The 20,280-nt window shown below is 43.0% G+C and overlaps 1 protein-coding gene across 1 annotated transcript in view; it reads right to left on the bottom strand.

Annotated features, from left to right (window-relative positions):
• Positions 1-20,280, bottom strand: part of DNAH11 (dynein axonemal heavy chain 11) — a 3,007,685-nt gene that overhangs the window by 2,545,784 nt on the left and 441,621 nt on the right. Inside the window, exon 5 of the mRNA XM_085631597.1 lies at positions 730-829. Coding sequence (XP_085487723.1) covers positions 730-829 — 100 coding nt within the window. The remainder of the gene's footprint in view (positions 1-729; positions 830-20,280) is intronic.

Genomic DNA, 20,280 nt, shown 5'->3' with positions numbered 1-20,280 from the left:
ATTGCTCATAAATAGTCCCTTAAGGGTTGCCCAATATCTTTAAGTCTAAATGTAGGGAGCTGCATCATAGCATGGAGTTCGCTATTAGCATCGCAATACATAAGATTGTTAATCCATTGTCTAAATGTTGGAGTGCATTTGCGCCCCCAGCGTACAGCCAGTTCCCTTTTCGCCAGGAGTAAGGCAACTGCAACACATCTATACACCGCATTGGTGATTACTCTCTGGCTTTTAATCCCGATCACGTGATCAGGATAAATCAGTGAGTCCAAATCTGCGGATTCGGCAAAAATTATATAAATTATTTCAAATATGTACACCCCTCCATTTTCATTATTGAAGTGGTAAACCTATTTCCAAGTATATATAAACCACCTTAGATCTGTTTTTCAATAAAGCTACCCATTTCACATGAATCCGTGAAACTATGCACCGGATTCACTAATTCACTTAAAAGCACAACCAAACCTTACCTTTTCATTGGCAATATGAGGACCCCCACCTTTGTACATGGAAACCCACACCCATATACAGTTAGTTCTCCAGTGAAGTCGCTAGAAGAAGGAATGGCAACCTGTGGTGCTCTGCATTTACAGAATGGCTGAAGCTACATCTTCTGTGCAGGATGAGCATCCAAAACCTAACAGTACTTTTGGACAGGACAATAAAGTGGCTACACCTAATATGCACAGACATTCCACAATTTAGATTAGTATTAAGGTTACTTACCATATTGTACCTCTTTAGAAAGGGTCTTGAATGTTGTATAGTAGCTGCTTTCTTTAGCATTCAGAATTGTCCCCATAGTCTGGACATCTGGAGACTGGAACTAAAATGTAAAAGTAAAATAACGTATACAACATTAAGCCTGGGTATAGCGTTTATTCTCGTACAAACTTAAAAAAAAGCAATAACAATGTTGTTTTCTACGCAGCTCAACTTTTAGAAAGGTATCTGTCCTCTGTGAAGCATTCCTTGTAAAACCTAGGTTCAAAGAGCAAACATTAGCCAGTAATAAAATACTTTTAAAACAGATGTCATTCTGTTAAAATGTTCATGGATTTGACAACTCTTTTGTTATGCAAGATTCGTGGTATTGTTAAATAATTGAGTATTTTAGATTAATTAGGAACACGTACAAGGTTGACAGATTTATAATATGCTGGGATAGTCTGTAGCCAGAAATAATGTTTCTTGCAGAGAGCCTCATAAATGAATACTGCTATCATGAGTATTTGTCCTGGGAACAGGAAATTACGAGTGGACATAGAATTAGCGGAATCCACATTCTAGGAAGCAGGAGGCAGTGTGTGGGGAGGACCCAAGTCTGGGTGAAGGTAGGGAGTTGGAGCACAGCTGAAAATGTAGGATGGCAGTCTGAGCATTCTGAGGTCCTCTATGCAAAGGAAGGGTGGGGATTGGGCAGGAGTCAAGAGAAGAGAAAGGGCTTTGCCTCCTGCTTCTTTTATTACTTGTTCAGAGCAGTGACTGAAGCTTGAACTTAACTGAACTTACCAGCTGGTAAAAATCAGGACCACTCTTAGGAAAACTGAATGTGGAACACCAGGTCAGTTACCCATGGATTCAGTGGTATTCAACTTGGAAATACCACTCCTCCCAACTTATATTTGGGGCCTTAGAATGTGGGTATGAAAGTAGAAATTGTAAGTATGGGACCATGTCTGACCTGCATTAACAAACACACAAAAGGTGACTGGTGGAAGGCTTGCAATAAGTCTAAATCATGGGCAATCGCTACGGGTGGCTTTCCAACCAATCGTTCTTTTGCAGGTGATGCCAACTCAATTTGGACCCAGGCATATGCAAATGACTCTTGAAACACTAAAATTGAACAGTCTACTCCGAACTGCCAGGTCAGAATCTCCAGGAACTGGACACAAGCTACCCAAGACCAGTTTTGACCTGATTGGGGTGCTTCAGGCAGGTGTAGCTTAGTTTGAGTGACACAGTGAGCACAGGAGCCATGTCGGTGCATACCATGAGCAATAAGGGCTTAGTTTAACAGGGGCTGGATGAAGAGTTTAAGAAAAAATTAACTCATTAAAAGAATGAACCATCTTTTGGTGTAAAGAGTATTTCATCTCACCTGGTAACAAGGATGAATTGTGAGTGATGCAAGGGCTTCTACACTAATGAAGCAGCAAAATAAGGAAGAAATCTGAATATCCCGTTCATCTGCCGGATGGCTACACACAACTATGAAGGCAGCTCTCCATCTCAAAGCAGAGACACACATTACTGGGTTCATAGAAACCACATTCCCCACAGATATGAAACCTTGCCACACCCTCCTCTCAAGCTCTCCAAGACAACTTAACATTTTTTTGTTAAGGAAAAAAGTCTACAAAATCCTCAATGACTTTGTCCTAACAATAGGCGGTCCAAAACAGGATGTTCCTAACTAGCTTCCCTTCCAAAACAGATTTTACACTAAGTGAGCACAAGTGTTAGACCTGGTCATTTCCCCCCTAACCTTTTGCCTTCAACCTTCCTGTTTTGCCAACTTAATTTTTGCTTACTTTAGGACTCTGCACACTTTACCACTGCTAACCAGTGCTAAAGTATTGTGCTCTCTCCTTAAAACATGGTAGAATGGGCTTATACTGAATTGGCATATTAAATGTACTTGCAAGTCCCCAGTAAAGTGGCACTATATGTGCCCAGGGCCTGTACAGTAAATGCTACTACTGGGCCTACAGCACTGATTGTGCCATCCACTTAAGTAGCACTGTAAATATTGATCAGGTCTGCCACTGCAGCCTGTGTGAGCAGTTATAAAATTCCCATTTCGATATTTGCCAGGCCCAAACCTTCCTTTTTAGGTCTCGCTTTGGCAGGGCATGCGCTGTCTCAGCGAGACAAAGTAATCTGTATGTTGGGTAAAACTCCGTGTAATTTGTCATACCACTTGCGATTCTCATTTAACTGTGGCATTGCTGTTTTTATCTTGCTTTCTGTTGGCTGTTGATCCGATACGTAACTTCTGTGTAATCCGGAAGGAGCATCGACCAACTACAGTAAACCTACACTGTAGGGTGGTATCTTTCAATGTAAGCACTACTTTGTTGTTTTTTGAGTCTCGCATATGTAGCGCGTGCGCGCACCGCTGAATGTCCTCTGTGCCTTGAACTGCAGTCCCCAGGGCCTCCGTTACAGCCCTGTCTGCACCGCTCGTGTCTGGCCTGCCTGCGCATTGAGATCACCGAGAGCCACGTAGACATCTGCTGCCCAGAGTGTGCTGAGCGCCTGCAGCCCCCACCATGTCTGAGCCGCAGCCCCCGGGACCTCCGTTACTGCCCTGTCCGCAGCACTCACAATGCTTTCCCCCTCCCGTTGTCCATGCTCTCTCGCCCTTCTCTCCCCTGCACTCCCACTGTCAGTGCCTTCTTCAAAATAGCGTGCATCGCGCTTCCCCAAATTTCATGGGAATACCCCTCTCTCCCCTGCACTCCTGCGGTCGGTGCCTTCTTCAAATTTCACGGGAATATCGTGATTTGCAAAATCGCAAAAAGCTAGTGGTTTCTGGTTATTGCGTACCCACCACAGGGACTGCAGAACCCATGGGGTTGCACTTTACAGGAACTGTCTAGCATTTTCACTTCCCTGCTGTTACCCCCACCCCTCCTCGCAGAGATCTATACCGCTGAATACATTGGCAAGACAAGATGAAATCTGTCAGCTGTATTCCTGTTGTATGCTAGTCACATACTCTGCCAGGGATGGAAACTCTTCTAAAACAAAAAAACACACAAAGGGAAATTAAAGTAGATGAGACAATCAGCGCACTATCAGAAACCTACCAGCAGCGAAAATAAAACGGGTCTAAGAAACACACTGTGACGGATGGACACCATTTCCTCCCCCGAGGCTTCATGGAGAGGAAGGAGGGGTGGGGAAGCGGGGGCAGATTATTTTCCGCTGCCATGAAGTTTGCACCATAACGGATTATTTTTTTACACTCTATCAGTGTTTCCAAAATTCATTGTTTATGCTGTGTGTGTAATTTACTTTCTTTGTTCTACAGCTAGTTGTGGTCTCACACTCCCTTAAGCCTAATCTAGTGCTACATTGTTTTTTTTGACAACTCACTCATAGAATGGATTTATTGACAAGCTTGAGAGCCAAAATTAATTTGCTGGAAAACTGAAGTGCAGTTCCACAGGCAGGCAAGACACGAGCGCTGCTTGATCTGCGTTCACCCCCACCTGCAGCAGCTGGAGGATCGCCATGTGGGTGGAATACGGATTGCAAATGCTTGTTTTTCTTGTTTTTGTTTCACGTCCCCCCCCACCTTGCCTTCCCGAACCAGTGATTCTGTGCACTGAAGATTTGCCCCAATCACAGTTTCACTCCCCTACTCATCTCTACACTTTTCCGCTCCTCATGCATGAAAATGCAGACAGGCTTTCAAGCCGCTGCTGCGATGGCCATTAGCAGGCAAGCGTGGGCTTGTTTATTAACTCTTTAATGAGTCTGTGTGCGTGCCTGCCTGTGTGTGTGTGTCTATTTGTATGCTTGTGTGTGTGCCTGTGTTTGGTTGTCTGTGTGACATTTGCAATGCAATAGGTCTTGCATTTGCGAGAGTTTCAGCAATTGCCTTTGTAAATGACAATGCCTTTTATTTATGTGTTGGATTTTCAACATCTACGTTACTCCGCTGATCTATTTAGTGGAGTCACTTGGGGCTAAGATGATGGCCTATGCTGATGATACTCAGCTCCTGTTTTCCTGGGGTAAGGATGATGATTCAGTTCTTGCGGCCCAACACTGTCTCTCTTCGGTCTTTTGCTGGCTCGCTCTGGCACAGCTTAAATGTAACGAAGAGAAATCTGAGGTCCTCTTGTATGGCGTCTTTCCAGCTAACTTTCGAGAGAGGTTATGGCCCCCCGGCTTCCCCTTGCCTAAAGCAATGGGTATTGCTGCAAAAAACCTGGGGTCTGGTACAATGAGAATCTGTCCTTCTCTACCCAGGTTAAAAAGCAGGTTGGGTCCTGCTTCGGCACATTGAAAGCCTTGAGGAAGTTTCTACCCCTGCTTCCATGACCGGCCAAAGAAACGGTAGTCCGTGCTTTGATTTTATCTCGCTTGGATTATGCCAAGGCACTCTATGTGGGCATTTCTGGCTACCTCTTGAACAAACTACAGGTCGTTCATAATTCGGCCGTCAGACTCCTGCTGGGCATATCTTGCAGGTGTAGTGTGCAAGCTCATTTGCGCTCTCTGCACTGGCTACCGGTGGAGTCTCGAAAAAAAATTGAAAACCCTGGCCATTGCCCATAGGGCCCTATATGGCCTGGGTCCTTCCTATCTTCAGAAGAGGCTCGCCTTCTATAATCCTGCGAGACAGTTGCAGGTCATCCTCTCAATTTTTTATCCTGACTCCTAGATTTAAATGCCAGAGGCTAGGTGGGAGTTCTTTTGTGCGTAAGGCTGCCCTGGCATGAAATGCTTTACCCTTGGCGCTACGTAGCACTCAAGATTCTGTGATCTTTAAAAAAAAGTTAAAAACCCTTCTCTTTGAATAATGCTTTGGCCTGTGGTTCCTTTTCTTAGTTCGTGCCGGGACACTCTGCCGAGTATCTGTGCGCGCTATAAATTGATTTAGCATAACATAACATTATAAAACATAAATAAAAGGCATTGTCATTTACAATGCCAATAGCTTCAACTCTCGCAAATACGAGACCTATTGCATTTCAAATACTTGTTAATATATATGTCACCCCTAGGGTAGGCCCTGGACTGCCCAGAGTGAAGAGTCCAGTATATTTAAAAAGTTAGACATGTACTTTTAGCCCTGGTAATGAAAAGTTCTTACATTTGTTTTCCACTACTGAACGGCCTACCTCTCCCATAAGATAACAATGGAGTTACCGTATTACATTTATTAAGTGATAATTTCCAAATGAGAGCAAGTAACCAGTTCATGTTTAATGTCTTTGGAATTGTAATTAAAAATCCTTACTCATAGTGAAGTCGTATTTTAAATCACAATTTTGAAAAGGCCACTTTTATAAAGTTGACATTTTCCTGCTTTAGCCATTTAGCGCCTGCAGCCTGTCTCTGGGTCACATGACTGGGTGCAAAACAGTTGGGCTTTATGTATTCCTCCTAGACAGCCACATACAATAGAGAGTTTGGGAGTGCCTGGATGGGCCATCACTTGCAGGATGGGATGGCGGAGCAGGGCACAGCCCTACTTATACATGTATAGCTTGTGTCCGGCCTACACGCAAAGGGCTGCATACCCCCTGCAGTTAGTCTGGAGCCAGGACAGAAAAAGGCAGAAGCTGTGGACATCAAAGGAAGCCATCTAGAAGCTCCTACCATTTCAAAGGAAGGCCCGGGTACAAATATTGGACCCCAACTCTTAAGTACAGTTTTGGGCCTGTGGAGACTGCACCAGGAAGGATCTTTGCTGTTGAAAGAACTGCCACTCCACTGGACTGCTGCTTTGCTGTGCTGACCTTCTACCCTCTTACTTGGGTGAGAATGACTTGACTTGCATTTGTTGAACCCAGGACCCCAGAGTGACTCAAAGGGCTATTTGGCTGGCTTCCTGACTAGACACTCAGGGCTAGAAGGCTCCAACAACCTTGAACCCAGCACTAGGACTCTGCCATCTGTGAGTCCTACCCTGCCATGTGGCATGACCCTAGTCCTGGACCCTTGGAAGCAGGCCTGAAGGTGCTGTGCCAGCCCATCTGTGGATCCAGTAGAACCGATGCATCATCTCTGCTGCGCAGTGCAAATCCAAGCATAACCAACGCATTTCCTCTGCTGCGAGAATTCTCTCAAAACAAGGACTCCACATTGACCTCATAGCCTGCATCAGAACAGTCGTTGTGCAAGGCTTCCCAGTTGCAGGCCCTCGCTTCGCAAATCTCTCATTAATGGCAGCCTCGATGATGATGCAGTTTCTCGCAACATAGATCTTCGGAACTGATGCATCACCTTGACTGCTTGATGCATCCTCGATGCAGGACTTTGCATCGCAGGCCCTCATCAATGGGATCATAGCTGACAATGCAGCACATCCTACCGCAGCACCTCGTAATGGACATCACATTGGATGAGCATCGCATCCTCGGGGTGGGACCTCGTAACGCTCTACAATCAGGATTTAAGGTACTCCTGTTCAGCAGGTCTAACTGGGACCCTGTGGTCAACCTGCACTCCATTGTGGTTGGCCTGAACTTGTGACTTTGTCCTGATCAGGCATGGCCAGATATCTTTGTGCTTTTTGGCATTATTTTTACCTAAACCTTTTTACCTAAACCTTTCCAAATGTAATTTCTCCGCCTCTACTGATTTGATTAATGGTCTTGTTTATTTATTAAATGTTACTCTATTTGTCTAACTTGGTGTGGGATTTGTCTTGTGCTGTGTTCTCACTTCATTACTGATTGAGGTGCTTAATAAATGCTTTTCACATAGCCTCAAAGTTGAGCCTGACTGATCTGTGCCTAGCTACATGTGGGATGACCACAGGTAAATTTGGGGTTTCTTTGTGCCTCACTTTTACAAGTACTGTGGCTGCTGCTTGATATGATTTCACCCCCCACAAGCCACTATTGGAGCAACTGGTTAATATCTATTTGTTCGCAGCTAATTTAGGATCACTTTTGGATCTCTGCCCTACTTATAGCTTCAAGAGACATTGAGCATTTAGACCATTATCACACATATTTGCAATCCCTCTAGACTTAGTCAGGCAGTCAAAAATAGCTTATTCAATTAAGAGACTTAATCGTAAAGGCATATATTACATTACAGTCACATAAGATCCAAATATTTATAAACTGGTAGATTTAAGCAAATTGTTAGGACATTTTAAAAAGGAAGCAACAGCAAAACATATTGCTGGGAGCATAAGGTTCTGTAAAAAAATATGAATGGGTCTACATAGTGCAAAATGATAAGCTTTCACAATTGGCAAGAGGTAGATATTGGTAAACTTTACATAAAACGTACAAAAAAGGTAAAATGAATTAAAGTTTGTTGGGAGATATCATCACAGGGACAGACAGGATGGTTGTCCTTCCCAAATTGTCCCGAGGGAAAGTATACCAGGATACAAATGGAACCAGTTCTAAACATCAACAGTAGAGACCTCTCCCACTGGCTATAGGTATACAGCAAATAATGTTCAATACCAGTGATGGTCTGTATGCGAATTAATTCTTTATTTGTTGACATGGTAATTTCCATGTAATCTCTTTGGGTGCACCGGACATTCTAAATGCATGCTTCAGCCAGATTTTGTCTAGTTTTTTTTACACTGGCAGGGTAAGTAAAAAGAAATGGCCTAACCAAGCATAAAAATCTATTTTTAACCTTAGAAGGCCAAGGAATGCTAATTTCCCAGGCAGAGTGGAGGCAATCCATACTGTTGATTAAACGTTGACTGGGAATTGCACCATATTGACAATCATATCATCAAATGTGATAGTTTTATGAGGTCCGACATAGCTGTGTCCTAATTCTTCATGACAAACAAAATGGGGTAGCTAGGTGATAGAGATAGGTGTATACGGCAAAAACTTTTTTCTTCTATTTTGATGGTATCTACATTTGGATAGCCCCAGACTCCTATGCCTTAAGTAGCGACAGGGATGCATTGAGTTTTATAAATATCTAGAAAGGCTGCTACTGGCTTGCCCCATATCATAGAGGTCAAGCTAAAAAGCGCTATGGCAGACTGAATACATTTCAGCCACCTAGTACAAAGATTAGAGTTCCATCAACCTGATGATTCAAAGCAAAACACCAAGTATGGAAAACTTAAATCCAAGGATACCATATTAGAGTTGATATGGACTAGGTTCAATCTGTACCTTTTAAGTCTGCAGACCATGATGTGGGATTTAGAGTAATTAATATCCATGTATAATTCCCTCATAAAACTCGCAAACAATGTAGAGCCTGGACACACAAGCCATGTCATCAGTACAGAGTAGTGCTGGCACTTGCAGATTACCTATCAGTGGTACATCCTGTCTGCTAGCAGTCAGGTGTTAGCTTAAGTCATTAATATATAACCTAAATAAGATTGGCGCCAAAATACATCCCTGTCTAAACCGAATGGCTCTGCACACTGTTTGGGCCAAATCTCATCCTGGCAGTTGGATTACTTTGAAAAGAAGACAAAAATACTTGCCAAGACAGAATCCATACTTTGCCAATTAACATGGGCTATATCTTGGACCTGTAACATGTTCCAAAGTACTACAGATGTCCATAAAGGGTAGGTACAGCGTGCTAAGTCAAGCCACAACCTATATACTGATAATTAGTTCAAATCTCAGGTGCTGTTCCACTGTACAGAGGTGCTCCCTGAACCCATACTGGCAAAACATAGGGTATTCTGGTCATTGGACCAAGTTCTAATCCGATTAAAAATTACTCTACCCAAAACTTTGACTGTGGAGTCGATGAGGGAGATTGAACGACTGCATAGAGGATCTGATCAATCACCCTTTTCAAAAACAGGTACAATTAGGGAAGAGGACCAGGAATGAGATAAAGATGGAACATTCAGTCGATTGAAGATATTAGTTAGCAAAGGAGCCCAAACATTGAGATTTTATTTGAATAAATCATTTGGTACACCATCTCGGTCAGGGGGATAGGTCTAAAGGGCTGTCTACACATCCTCTAGATCAATCTGTAGGCTGGTGCTTAGATCTGCATCCGTCTCCTGTTTCATCTATGAATCCTCGCTGTAATTAAGGCGGTAGGCATTTGAGAAGTGCTTAAGCCAGCCAGCAGTGGTGATGTGTGATCTAAGAATTGTTTTCAAACTGCTTTCCCTTAAGCAGCTAATTGCAAGTCAGAATGTTTTGGGATGTTTCCTCTTGTTGGCCTCTATTATAATCTTGAGGTTACATGTTCTGATCAAATTCTTTCTTTGCTTTGGAGTGTGTTTGCAATGGACCCTACAGCTCCTTACCAACTCCTTGTCCCTTGGTTTAGTATCCAGAGCAAGTCTCAAATTTTGATTTGCCAAGGAAAAAGGCGAATCAAACCATTTTGGGTCTGGGCACGAGAACGGAGAGCAGGCTTTAAAAGCAGTTTTCTTGTAATCCTCCAAATTTCATAGAAGGGCTAAATTTTTGCCCCATACTCCCCCTCTGCTGTAAGGTAAATGACAAAGGCCCTGTTAATACCCTTGATTAGTTTTTCAAACAAAATACCCTGTTAGGTAATTTCCAGACCAAGCGTAATTCATTGTCTCTGGTATGCTTACAAATATTAGCGCTAAGGTTGGGAGCGAAATGTGATACAGGAAGGATTGCACGCCAAATCACGTCAAGGAATGGTTCCCACCAGGTTTCAGGCTTCCAAGAAAAATATTTTTTCAGTAGAATACTTCTTAGCCTTCTGCATCTTCCACACACAAGTCTAATAATTCTTTCTGACCATTTGTGATGTGGCTTTATTCATCATTTCCGGATTGCACTATAAATCAGAGCAGTCTATTAACGTAAGGATATGCTCAACATGTCTAAACCAATGAATCCTTCCACAATTATAGCTTTTCAAGAGATCCTTCAAGGTCTTCCAGTACTGTACAAGGGCCAGAGTAGACCAAACTCAAATCCAGTAGCCTATGGCACGAAAAGCAATAAAATCCTCCACAGCCATCAATCCCAGCTTTGCTCTTAGTGCTTCCTTTCTGGTTCCTGGACCTTGATGTAGTAATTGCCTCAGAAAGGAATTTTCCAATTTTTGTAGAGCCGGCACATTTGTGTGACCCCAGATTTTGGCAACGGTAAGTGCTGGAGTTATTAGGCCATTTTTGAAGTTTCTTGTGAACCGTCTGTATTACTCCAGCCTTTTGGGACAATATTGCTTTAGACCCGGCTGCTTGTGGATTCCAACAAGGCTGGTCATCTATTGGAATGCCCAAATAGTCATACGTTTTGACTTGCTTAATTGGTTTCCCGTAGTTTCTAAACCCCGGTTTTAGTTTAGCTTTACATTTTATAATCATAATTTTTTTTCTGTGTTGATAATTAGCTTCCTTTTTCCATAAAATAGTTTAAAGCCTTTCAACAGCCTAATTGACAGTTCTGTTCATGTCCGGATAACAGCATCATCTGTAAACATCAGGAACGGTAACTGCTCGTTCTCCACCTTAGGTACATCGAGGCAGAGATTGGCAAGAAATGTCACTATGCCATTGATGCAGATATTTGTTAAATAGGGCTGGGGCTAAAACACAGCCCTTCCGAACAACTGTGTGCATGCCAAACGTAGTCATGTATTCCCCCTTGCTACTATATTTCACTGCTGCTGTGTTGCCATTATGTTTATTAATTAGCAAACTTATTGATTTTTAGGTACTGCTCGTTACTCCAGGATGCTCCAAAGAGCTGTACGATTAACACTGTCAAAAGTTGTCTCTAGGTCTAGGAATACGAAAAAAATTGAAGAATTCCACTGATCTGCATAAGGGGTCCAGCCACATGTCTAGATTGAATTTAAACACATCGACTGGCAACTAGTCTGGACTTGGAGCTTTATCCAATTTTTGATGTTGGATGGCCAGAGTTACTTCCATTTAATAAAATTAAATGCGACCTTGAAACCTTAGCCTACAAGATCAAGGCTTTGTGTGATACTTTCCACTGCTGATTAGAGAAAAAATTTACTGTTTCTCATTTGATGGTTGCTCTGGATAATTTTTTCCGGTTTACGTTCAGGCTCAATTTAAGGGTATATGGAGATTTTGTCTGATACCATTGCTCGAAAATTGAGCACAAAGTGTAGTGGATCATGATCACTTTTATTCTCTCTTCGTTCCACATATCTCTGACCAGGTGCCGGGTCTCCAAATTAATCATGATGTAATCAATTGTACGTATTTGCTTTCCTACTGAAAAGGTGGGTTTCAGAGGATTATCAGAAGTATATCTACCATATAATTGTCTTAATCCCACATTTAAGATAATCGTGCACACATGCTCCCCTTTCTTAGTTGCTCTGTAACCTCCAGACGAGGGAGATGGAAGGCCCCATGCAAGATCCTCCTCCATTACTGTTTGGTCCTGCAAAACTTATGAAGACTCGTGTTCAAGTCCCCGCACAGTATTGTTAGTCTATTCGGGTTATCAGGATATGAATTGGTAGTACCAAATTCCTGCCCCAAGGTAGTTAATAGTGTGCTGAGAGATTTTAAGGAGCACAGAGGTTTCCACCTTCCAACACGGTGGCAAATAAATGTTGATCATATCTATCACACATTTACCTTTTTCCAACTTTAGATGTTGAATATTACTTTCTATGGAATAAAAGTTATTTTAAAATGATCCATAAGATTAGTTAATGCCCAAATTTGAAGTCCACACTTAGCTCTTCCTTTTGGCTGAATTATGGCGAGGGTGTTAAAGGAAATAAACCTCTCTAGATCAATGTTTCCCAAGACCAAAGTTTCTTGCAGGCAGCAAATGTCTAGGGGTGGGCGGAATTTGCAAAATTCACTTTCGCAAACTATTGCGAAAATGTTAAAAATCTCCGCAAACACGCGGAAATATCGCGAAGACGCGGAAGTTTTTTTCCCGCCCGTTCGCGGTATTTTCTGCGTGATCGCGGCTCGCCAACTTACCCATGCGGTTGCTCACGGGCGCGGCCATCTTGTTTTCACTTGTCCTGCCCGCTCGCTTTCGATACGACGTACCCGCGTCCTCGCGCTCTCGCTCGCGGTGGAGAATGACGTGTTCGAGATCTCAAGCATCTCATACTCTCGCGGTGCATGATCGCGAGAAGAATGACGTGATCGCGCGACAAATGACGTTAATGTGGGTGCGAACTGTCGCGAGACAGCACAAATGGCTACCAACAATCCAACATCTCGTGGAGAATGCGACCGGATCGGCAAAACTTGTTGGCGAACGCGGGGATTGAGGTAAGGCGATTACGCGCACGCGAGAATGTATTTTATTACAGCGCGAGCAAGAAAAAAAAATCCGGATTGCGGAAATTTTGACATTTTCGCGCTCTCCGCGGAACGCGAAAATGTCAAATTATCGCAATTTCCACGAGCGGAACGGAATTTTTGCCCAGGCCTACAAATGTCTTGCATCTTCATGAAAGCTTCCTAATACTTATCTTCCATCTTTTTACCTGGCCCTGCTATATTCCAGTTTTTAAGCTGTAGTGAGCTGACCACAGGATTTAGGGATCGTTGTCTATCCTATAAATGACTGCATGGTCACCCAGCAGTGTTAATAAGATCTCTGCTGCGTTGATGCTCTGCTTTTGAGAGATTAGGAGTGATTTTAAGATGACTGTTTGGTAAACACTGTGGATCCATCACTATGCCTTGACTTGTCACCACATGGAACCTCAGTTTCTTCTGATCATCTTTTGATGCAAGGGTAAGAGAAGGGCTGTGTGCTCTATTAGGGATTGAATGGTTATTAGGGCACATGTTACAATTCGGGCTTTGGTATTTTTTTAATCCAACCTCAAACATTAGAGGGTATGGTTCGGGGCGTATTGTCAACTATTACCCCCCAAGTTGCAGGTCTGTGGTGTGTTCTGTAATGTGGTCCACAGCAACATTGTTATGCCATATTGTAAGAGTCTGTTATCTTCACTGAGGGTCCAGCTGCGGCACAAAACTTACGTTAATCAGATCATTATATTTTATTTGAAGAGATCCTAGTAGTGAATTAGCCAATTTAAGGATATTACTGTGTTTAGGATGCTGTGGCATCCCCTTGTGTGGTACAGTGGAGTGAATACCAGAGTCATCTTGCCACTAGGGTCATTGGCCCCTGGATGAACACCTAGCCTCCCTGTGGCCATTCATTGACTAGGGGCTGATTATTTGTCAGGCAGGACTCTGCATTGTTACACAACCTGTGTCTTTTTTATAATCGTGGCATCATTGGTGTGACTTGAAGTGTTTGTGGTTTTGAGGTCTAATCTCAAAATGTAGTCTAAATTTGTGAGGAAATTAGGATTAGTGGGGGGGAATGGTCTTCCAGACCCATTCACGACTTAAACTGCTTTTGCGGTTGTGGAAACGAGGTATTAGAGTTTAGTGGAATAGTATTTGGTGGAAGTTTGCGGTCTAAATTACTTTCCTCGGCCACCAAGGCTCATAGCAGCAGACAGCCACACTTTAGTTGTTTTGTACAAAGTGTATCTTTGCTTTATAATTATTTAATAGCTGACATGTTTGGAAGCAATGAAAACAACGGTACACTGCGCACAGTACCATTCCAAAATGCCAGTTTGGTAAATATTGCACAGCACAACCATCTTCGAATGTTAAAATGTGAAGTGTACTGATCAAACGCAGCAAACATAATATTTCTAAGCATGATGGCTAGTTTGGAACAATAAAACAATGATATGCTATGAACAATACCACTGCGAAATAGCTCCCCGTTTAGAAATTGTGATCACACAGAGAACACAAAAATGCAGGTCAAATGAGTTGCAAGCATGGGGACTGTCTGGAGTGCTGCAGGATGCCCTAAACGTTTAAAAAAGGAGAGAGAGAGAGAGAGAAATTGAAGTGGATCCATATAAGGAAAAAATAGAAAATTTAAAACTGATCACCAGCCCCTGTCTTTGAAATGCACTTATTTTAGGCAGATAAACACAGGATCAAAAAATGCTTTCATTCACTGGGCAATAGAGCCAATGGCAAAAGCGGACTATGCTCTTGCAGTATACTTTCAAGGGAAAACCAGAATGTGAATGACACTTGAAGACACAAGAGGGCTAACACAAAGACACTATGGGCCTCATGTAGGTAGCATACCAGTTACCACTTCTAAAATACCGAACGATACCGAATCGGTATTTTAGAAGTGGTAACTGGTATGTAGGTAATGAGTCGGTATTTTTTACCGAATCGTTACTAGTCGGTAATTACCGAATCGGTATTTACCGATTCGGTAATGAGGCATACCTTCCCATTGAGGGGAAGGTATGCCTCATTACCGAATCGGTAAATACCGATTCGGTAATGGGGGGAACACATACAAGGGTGGCAGGGTGTCACATTGACACCCTGTTGCACCCCTGATTCGGCCATGTGTGCACATGTGGCACACATACATGCCCTAAGGGCATGTATGTATGCCACATTGCACACTGCTACGCGCGTAAAAATGCATTTACACATACATTCATTATTTACCACCAACTATAAGTTGGTGGTAAATACCGACTCTTAAACACACACACACACTCCCCCTACATCTTGATTTTGCTTTCGGAATTTACCGAATCGGTAAAATTACCGATTCGGAAAAGTTACCGATTCGGTAACATTACCGATTCGGTATTTTTACCGAATCGGTAATTTTACCGATTAGGTAAATTCCGAAAGCAAAATTTGTACCCCTACATACCAATGGCCAAAATACCGGTCGGTAACGGTATAATTACCGAAAATCGGCCGTTACCGACCGGTATTTGGCTACCTACATGAGGCCCTAAGTATTTATATGTATGTTGAGTTTTTGGATTATTTTGTGACATGGGACTGACAGACAACTACATTTGCCAGGGCATTTCTAAGGTGTTCTTGCAAGGATTAGCACTGTTCATATGTTCAATCACCATGGTTCGTCAAAGAAAATAACCAACATCAAAATCCTTCCTTACTACAGCAATCTTTGAAAATGCATATACAAATATGATTTCCACAATTAACAAATAAAGCCTGCTGCCTTCACTGTCATTTTTCATAATAAATAGATAGGACCCAAGGTACCTGACATAATTTTTCCCAATAACATAACATGTATTTGTAAAGCACACTTTCACCCAAGGGAATCTTGGTGCTGAATAACAGATGTTTATTGTTACCCAACTCAATGGTACAATGAACCAATGATGCCAATAGCCTTAATCACTAAATTGTAACCATAAAAACTCAGACCTGAGGAATTTAGCACATGCTTTGCCACAAGCAACAATCAGACCGCAGTTTTAAAATTTCAAATCCTTCAAAAATTACAAGGGGCAAAAAAACAAAACCCCTCCTAAAACTTCATAACAAGGGGTCCCAAAACGCAAATCTATTCCCAGGATTTGTCACATGGGATGATCAACACCAAAGCCCTGTCCTTGTGGTTATTAAATGTTCTATGTAACAAAATGCCTATCTACGATCTAACTCAGTGTAATGGCAACCTCCACTGAAGGACTTTTAGCTTTAACACATGCTTTTCACATTCAGCGAATTAGGGCTACTATCTTTGTCTTAAGCTTTTATTATAAGCAGATCGCGTGTATCGGCTTGAACAATAGTTTGAAACCATAACAACTCAGTCCTGTCTAAGCATTTAAATAAGGCAAAATTCAGTATAAGCACCCTTTCTAAGCAGAAGCAAGCAACTTCTTCCCAGTCAAAATCTGTACCGAAGGTAATCAACATTTTGGCAGAGTCAAAGCCTCTCTCTCTCTGTAGTACTCTTTCATTGCTCTATTTGTGTTGATCACATAAGGCAAAGTGAACTGAGGTAAGCGGTCAAGCCAGGCCTAAAAAAAACTATCTTCGAGAGGTTTAATGTGGCAAAGAGTGCAAAGAGTAGAGAGATGTGTAGCAAATGTAAGAAAATTAGCAGCAATAAGTAATTTTGAAAATATGGTAAAAGAATGAATAAAAGATCCATTTGTGTGAGGCCTAGCAATGAGAAAGAGAGAAATTATACACTGTTGCACTGTACCTGGGCTGGTGCAGTGTCTCCCTGTGCACTCCTTGTGGTCCCAAATCAGGGTTACTCTCTTTATTATCCCTTTCTGAGATTGCCTTTATACTTGTCTTCCAAAATGTAAATAAAAAATTGATAAAAAAATTAAGTAATTTGTTAGCTTTTTATTTACTTCTTTATGTTTTTCTTGGATGAATTTCAACTTGTCGTGGTATTACCCCACAAATATTCAGTTGAATATTCTGTTTAACATGAATTTAACAATCCTCAATGATTTTGGACCTCTGGCCCTGCATCAGTAGAACATTAAATGCTGTAGAATGAAAGAAAGTCACATATTCAAATTTTTAAATTTTAAAACAGTATTATTTGATCATAGTAATACTGGGCATTGTTAATCACGCAAATAATAGTTGCATCTCACTATAATTCATCTATGCTCACAACACCTCACCAAATGTACTTAATAGAAGTCAACTTAATACATACAGTGTATATTTCATCCAACTAAGCAGATGCTTGAATCCCATCCATGCAATTTCGGGTGTTTCAAGCCACCTTCACCGTTTTGCAAAACAACAGTTGTAGTACATTTCAACAACAGTGGTCACAAAATCAGTCAATTGAGATCCACTATACTAGAACTAGTGAGAATCAAAGAAAATGTTGACAACAGAAAGAACTTATTAAAAAGAGTTATAGTGGATAAACAAATTTAATACATTAATCCTGACTGGATTGAATGACAGAATCGAGTATTCATGTTATTTGTGACAGTAAACATGATGAACACCATGCTTATCTTCAAGAACAATATCAACAGTCACAAGAAACTGGCAAATGACAAGTGCTGTTACATGAGAATGAAGATTAAGGAAGCAGTAACATTTTGAATTAAGTGGGTCAACCTCTGACACATTTTCCATTTAAAAGACGGACAATGATAAGAGATTGACTGTTGAATGAGACATAGAAGTAGATGAGGATGAGTACTGTAAACCAATAGGGTAGAGAATAGAATTGCCCGTTTGCAAACGCATCAAATTGGCACAGTTCCTTATGATTTTAAGGTTGAGACCCAAGCACCAAATCTGAAATGAGACACAGAGAATACAAATTGACATTAAAAGCAACAACCAGTGAACTGGAGTATTCCCAAGCTTACACTGTAAGATTAATTTGGGCAAACATTATTTGTATACAACTTAACCCGCTTAATTGACAGAACTTCTTTATGGTTCAAATCTTTTTATTAGCATTTTCAAATAAAAACATGAAATACCAGCAGTAGATTCACAACCACCATGGGTGGACACCCTAGGTGTGGCTTTACAAAGCGTTATTCCGTGCTGATAAAGAAAAACAGTCCTAACGCCCCTGTTGCCCCCCCCACTCAACCCCATTCGGAACAGTAACTTTTCTGTAGTTATGGAATCTTTCACTTCTCTGGAGTTGCTGCTGGTTGGGGCGCCTCTATCAGACGTAATAGCCAGAGATATCTGGGGCATGACAGTTCTCGAAACTCTTTCGATAATAGTGATACAAATGGGCCCTATGTGTCTTAAAACTCGGAGCCCTTCCCCGCTTAGGACATGGTGATCTTTTCCGTTCCAAGGATGTGCCATATCTTATGTAGCCCATTGGTGTGGGTAGGGATAAGAGCTGTTCCCCAGTGACCAAGAATAGTTTGAGTGGCTGCTCCCAATGCCATACCTATCTGCCGGCCATGTCTAGATTTTAGAGGGAATATAAGAGGATTTGGAAGACCGAATAGTGCTTAGGCTGGAAATTGCGGCAGCTGAGTGTCTAGATGGCAGTCTATGTCATCTATGACCTGTGACCAGTATTGCTGAATCTGGGGGCAGTCCCACAATATGTGTGTGAGAGTCCCCCTACACCCACATCCCCACCAGCAGTTGGCACTTTGCGTTGGCCTTATTCTATGTATCCTGACCAGTGTATAATACTAGTGTGTTGTTATTTTTGTTAGAGTCTTGGTGAGGGCCGTGCGACGAGCCCTGTATGATATGTCCTCCCATTCCCTGGCGCTCAGAGTCTGCCCAAGTTCCTCCTCCCATCTAGCCTGCCCCGCCTTAAAAGTGTGGTTATGCGTTTGGAGTAAGCTGGCATATATTTCGGATATAACACTTTTATCCGCTGATTTGGCCAAGAGCCATTTCTCATATTGGGTTAAATAACGTTGTGCATTGGATTTATTTAGCGGGTGCGTAATGTAGTGTCTAAATTGTAGATAGTGAAGCCTTTTGGTTTTGGGGAGTTCAAATTCTTTGCACATTGGGGAAAGGAGAGTATGCCATCATTATTAAAGAAATGGCCCACTGAACGGCAGGCCAACTGTCTTCAGGTTGTGAATCCCCCCCACCACAGCCCCAGGAGTGAAGTCCAGATTGTCGAAAAGAGGGGTCAGGGGTGATGGATGGGTGGTCAGTCCATATTTAATACTGGTTTGATCCCAGGCAATCATGGTCATCCGCGTTACCGGTGATAGATATACATTTGGGGGCCTCTGCTTTTTGGGAAGAAACAGACTCTTCCAAAGGGATGTACCTGCCACTGCCCTATCCTGGAAGAGCCAATGCTTTTCAGACTCTGGGCGCCCCCACTCCACTAAATAGCGTAGTTACGCCACCTTTAAGTGCAGTTGTATGTCCGGGATACCCAGGCCCCTGGTGTCTGGTGGAAGGTAGCTCAGGGATCAATTAATGCGTGGTTTCCTACCCTGCCAGATGAATTGTGCTAACTCGGACTGGAGTATGGCGATCATGCCCGGTGGTGGCAAGAGGGGCAGGGTTTGGAAGAGATACAAGACTTTGGGGAGGATCCTCAACTTAGATGCCGCTATCCATCCCAGCTAAGAGATTTGGTGGTGTTTCCACCTTCCTAAGGCATGTCAGATTTGTCGAAGCAGCGCCTTGTAATTGCAATTTACTGTAGCTCGGGTTGTAGAAGCTAGGTCAATCCCCAGGTATGAGATCATCTCGGGGTCCCAGCATAAGATGGGTGTGCCACACTTGCTAACGTGCCCAGTCTCATGCCGCTCCGGAGCCGACCACGTACTCCCATGGTAGGCCGCAGCTCGGTCTCCTCGCAGGGGGCGCCGGAGAGGCTGCTTGCTCTTATTTTCAGGCCCAGATCACCTGGGGGCCCCCCTGCTTCGATGGACTCCCCTGGCCAGCCTCGCCTCTCATCTCACTCTCGCTGAGGCTCACCTGGCTCCATGCTGCAGTATTCCCTGGTGCGGGGGTCAGCCTACTGCAACACCATGCACACCTTCCAGGGCCCTCACACAGCCAGCTTCTTCTGCTCCGCTATCCGCCTGGGCTGGGCCCCCTGGCAATGTTGCGAAGACGTAGGCCACGGCCTCCACCGGCCCCCTCTGGGACGGTCGGCGGTGACGCTGTGTCTTCACGGGGTGCCTCAGTCCAGGCCCGTGGTCCCACATTCAAGCCCCTCCTCACCTCGGTGTTGATAGCGGGTCTGTTCACGAGGTGATATATTGACTTTCGGGGGCAGCTTTCCTTCGTGACTCTCTTCCTCGGCCCTCCTCCGTTGT

The sequence above is a fragment of the Triturus cristatus genome, chromosome 10 (genome assembly GCF_964204655.1).
Source record: "Triturus cristatus chromosome 10, aTriCri1.1, whole genome shotgun sequence".
Classification (NCBI taxonomy): domain Eukaryota; kingdom Metazoa; phylum Chordata; class Amphibia; order Caudata; family Salamandridae; genus Triturus; species Triturus cristatus.
The sequence above is the reverse complement of the archived record's forward strand: the minus strand, read 5'-3'. Positions and strand labels throughout refer to the sequence as shown.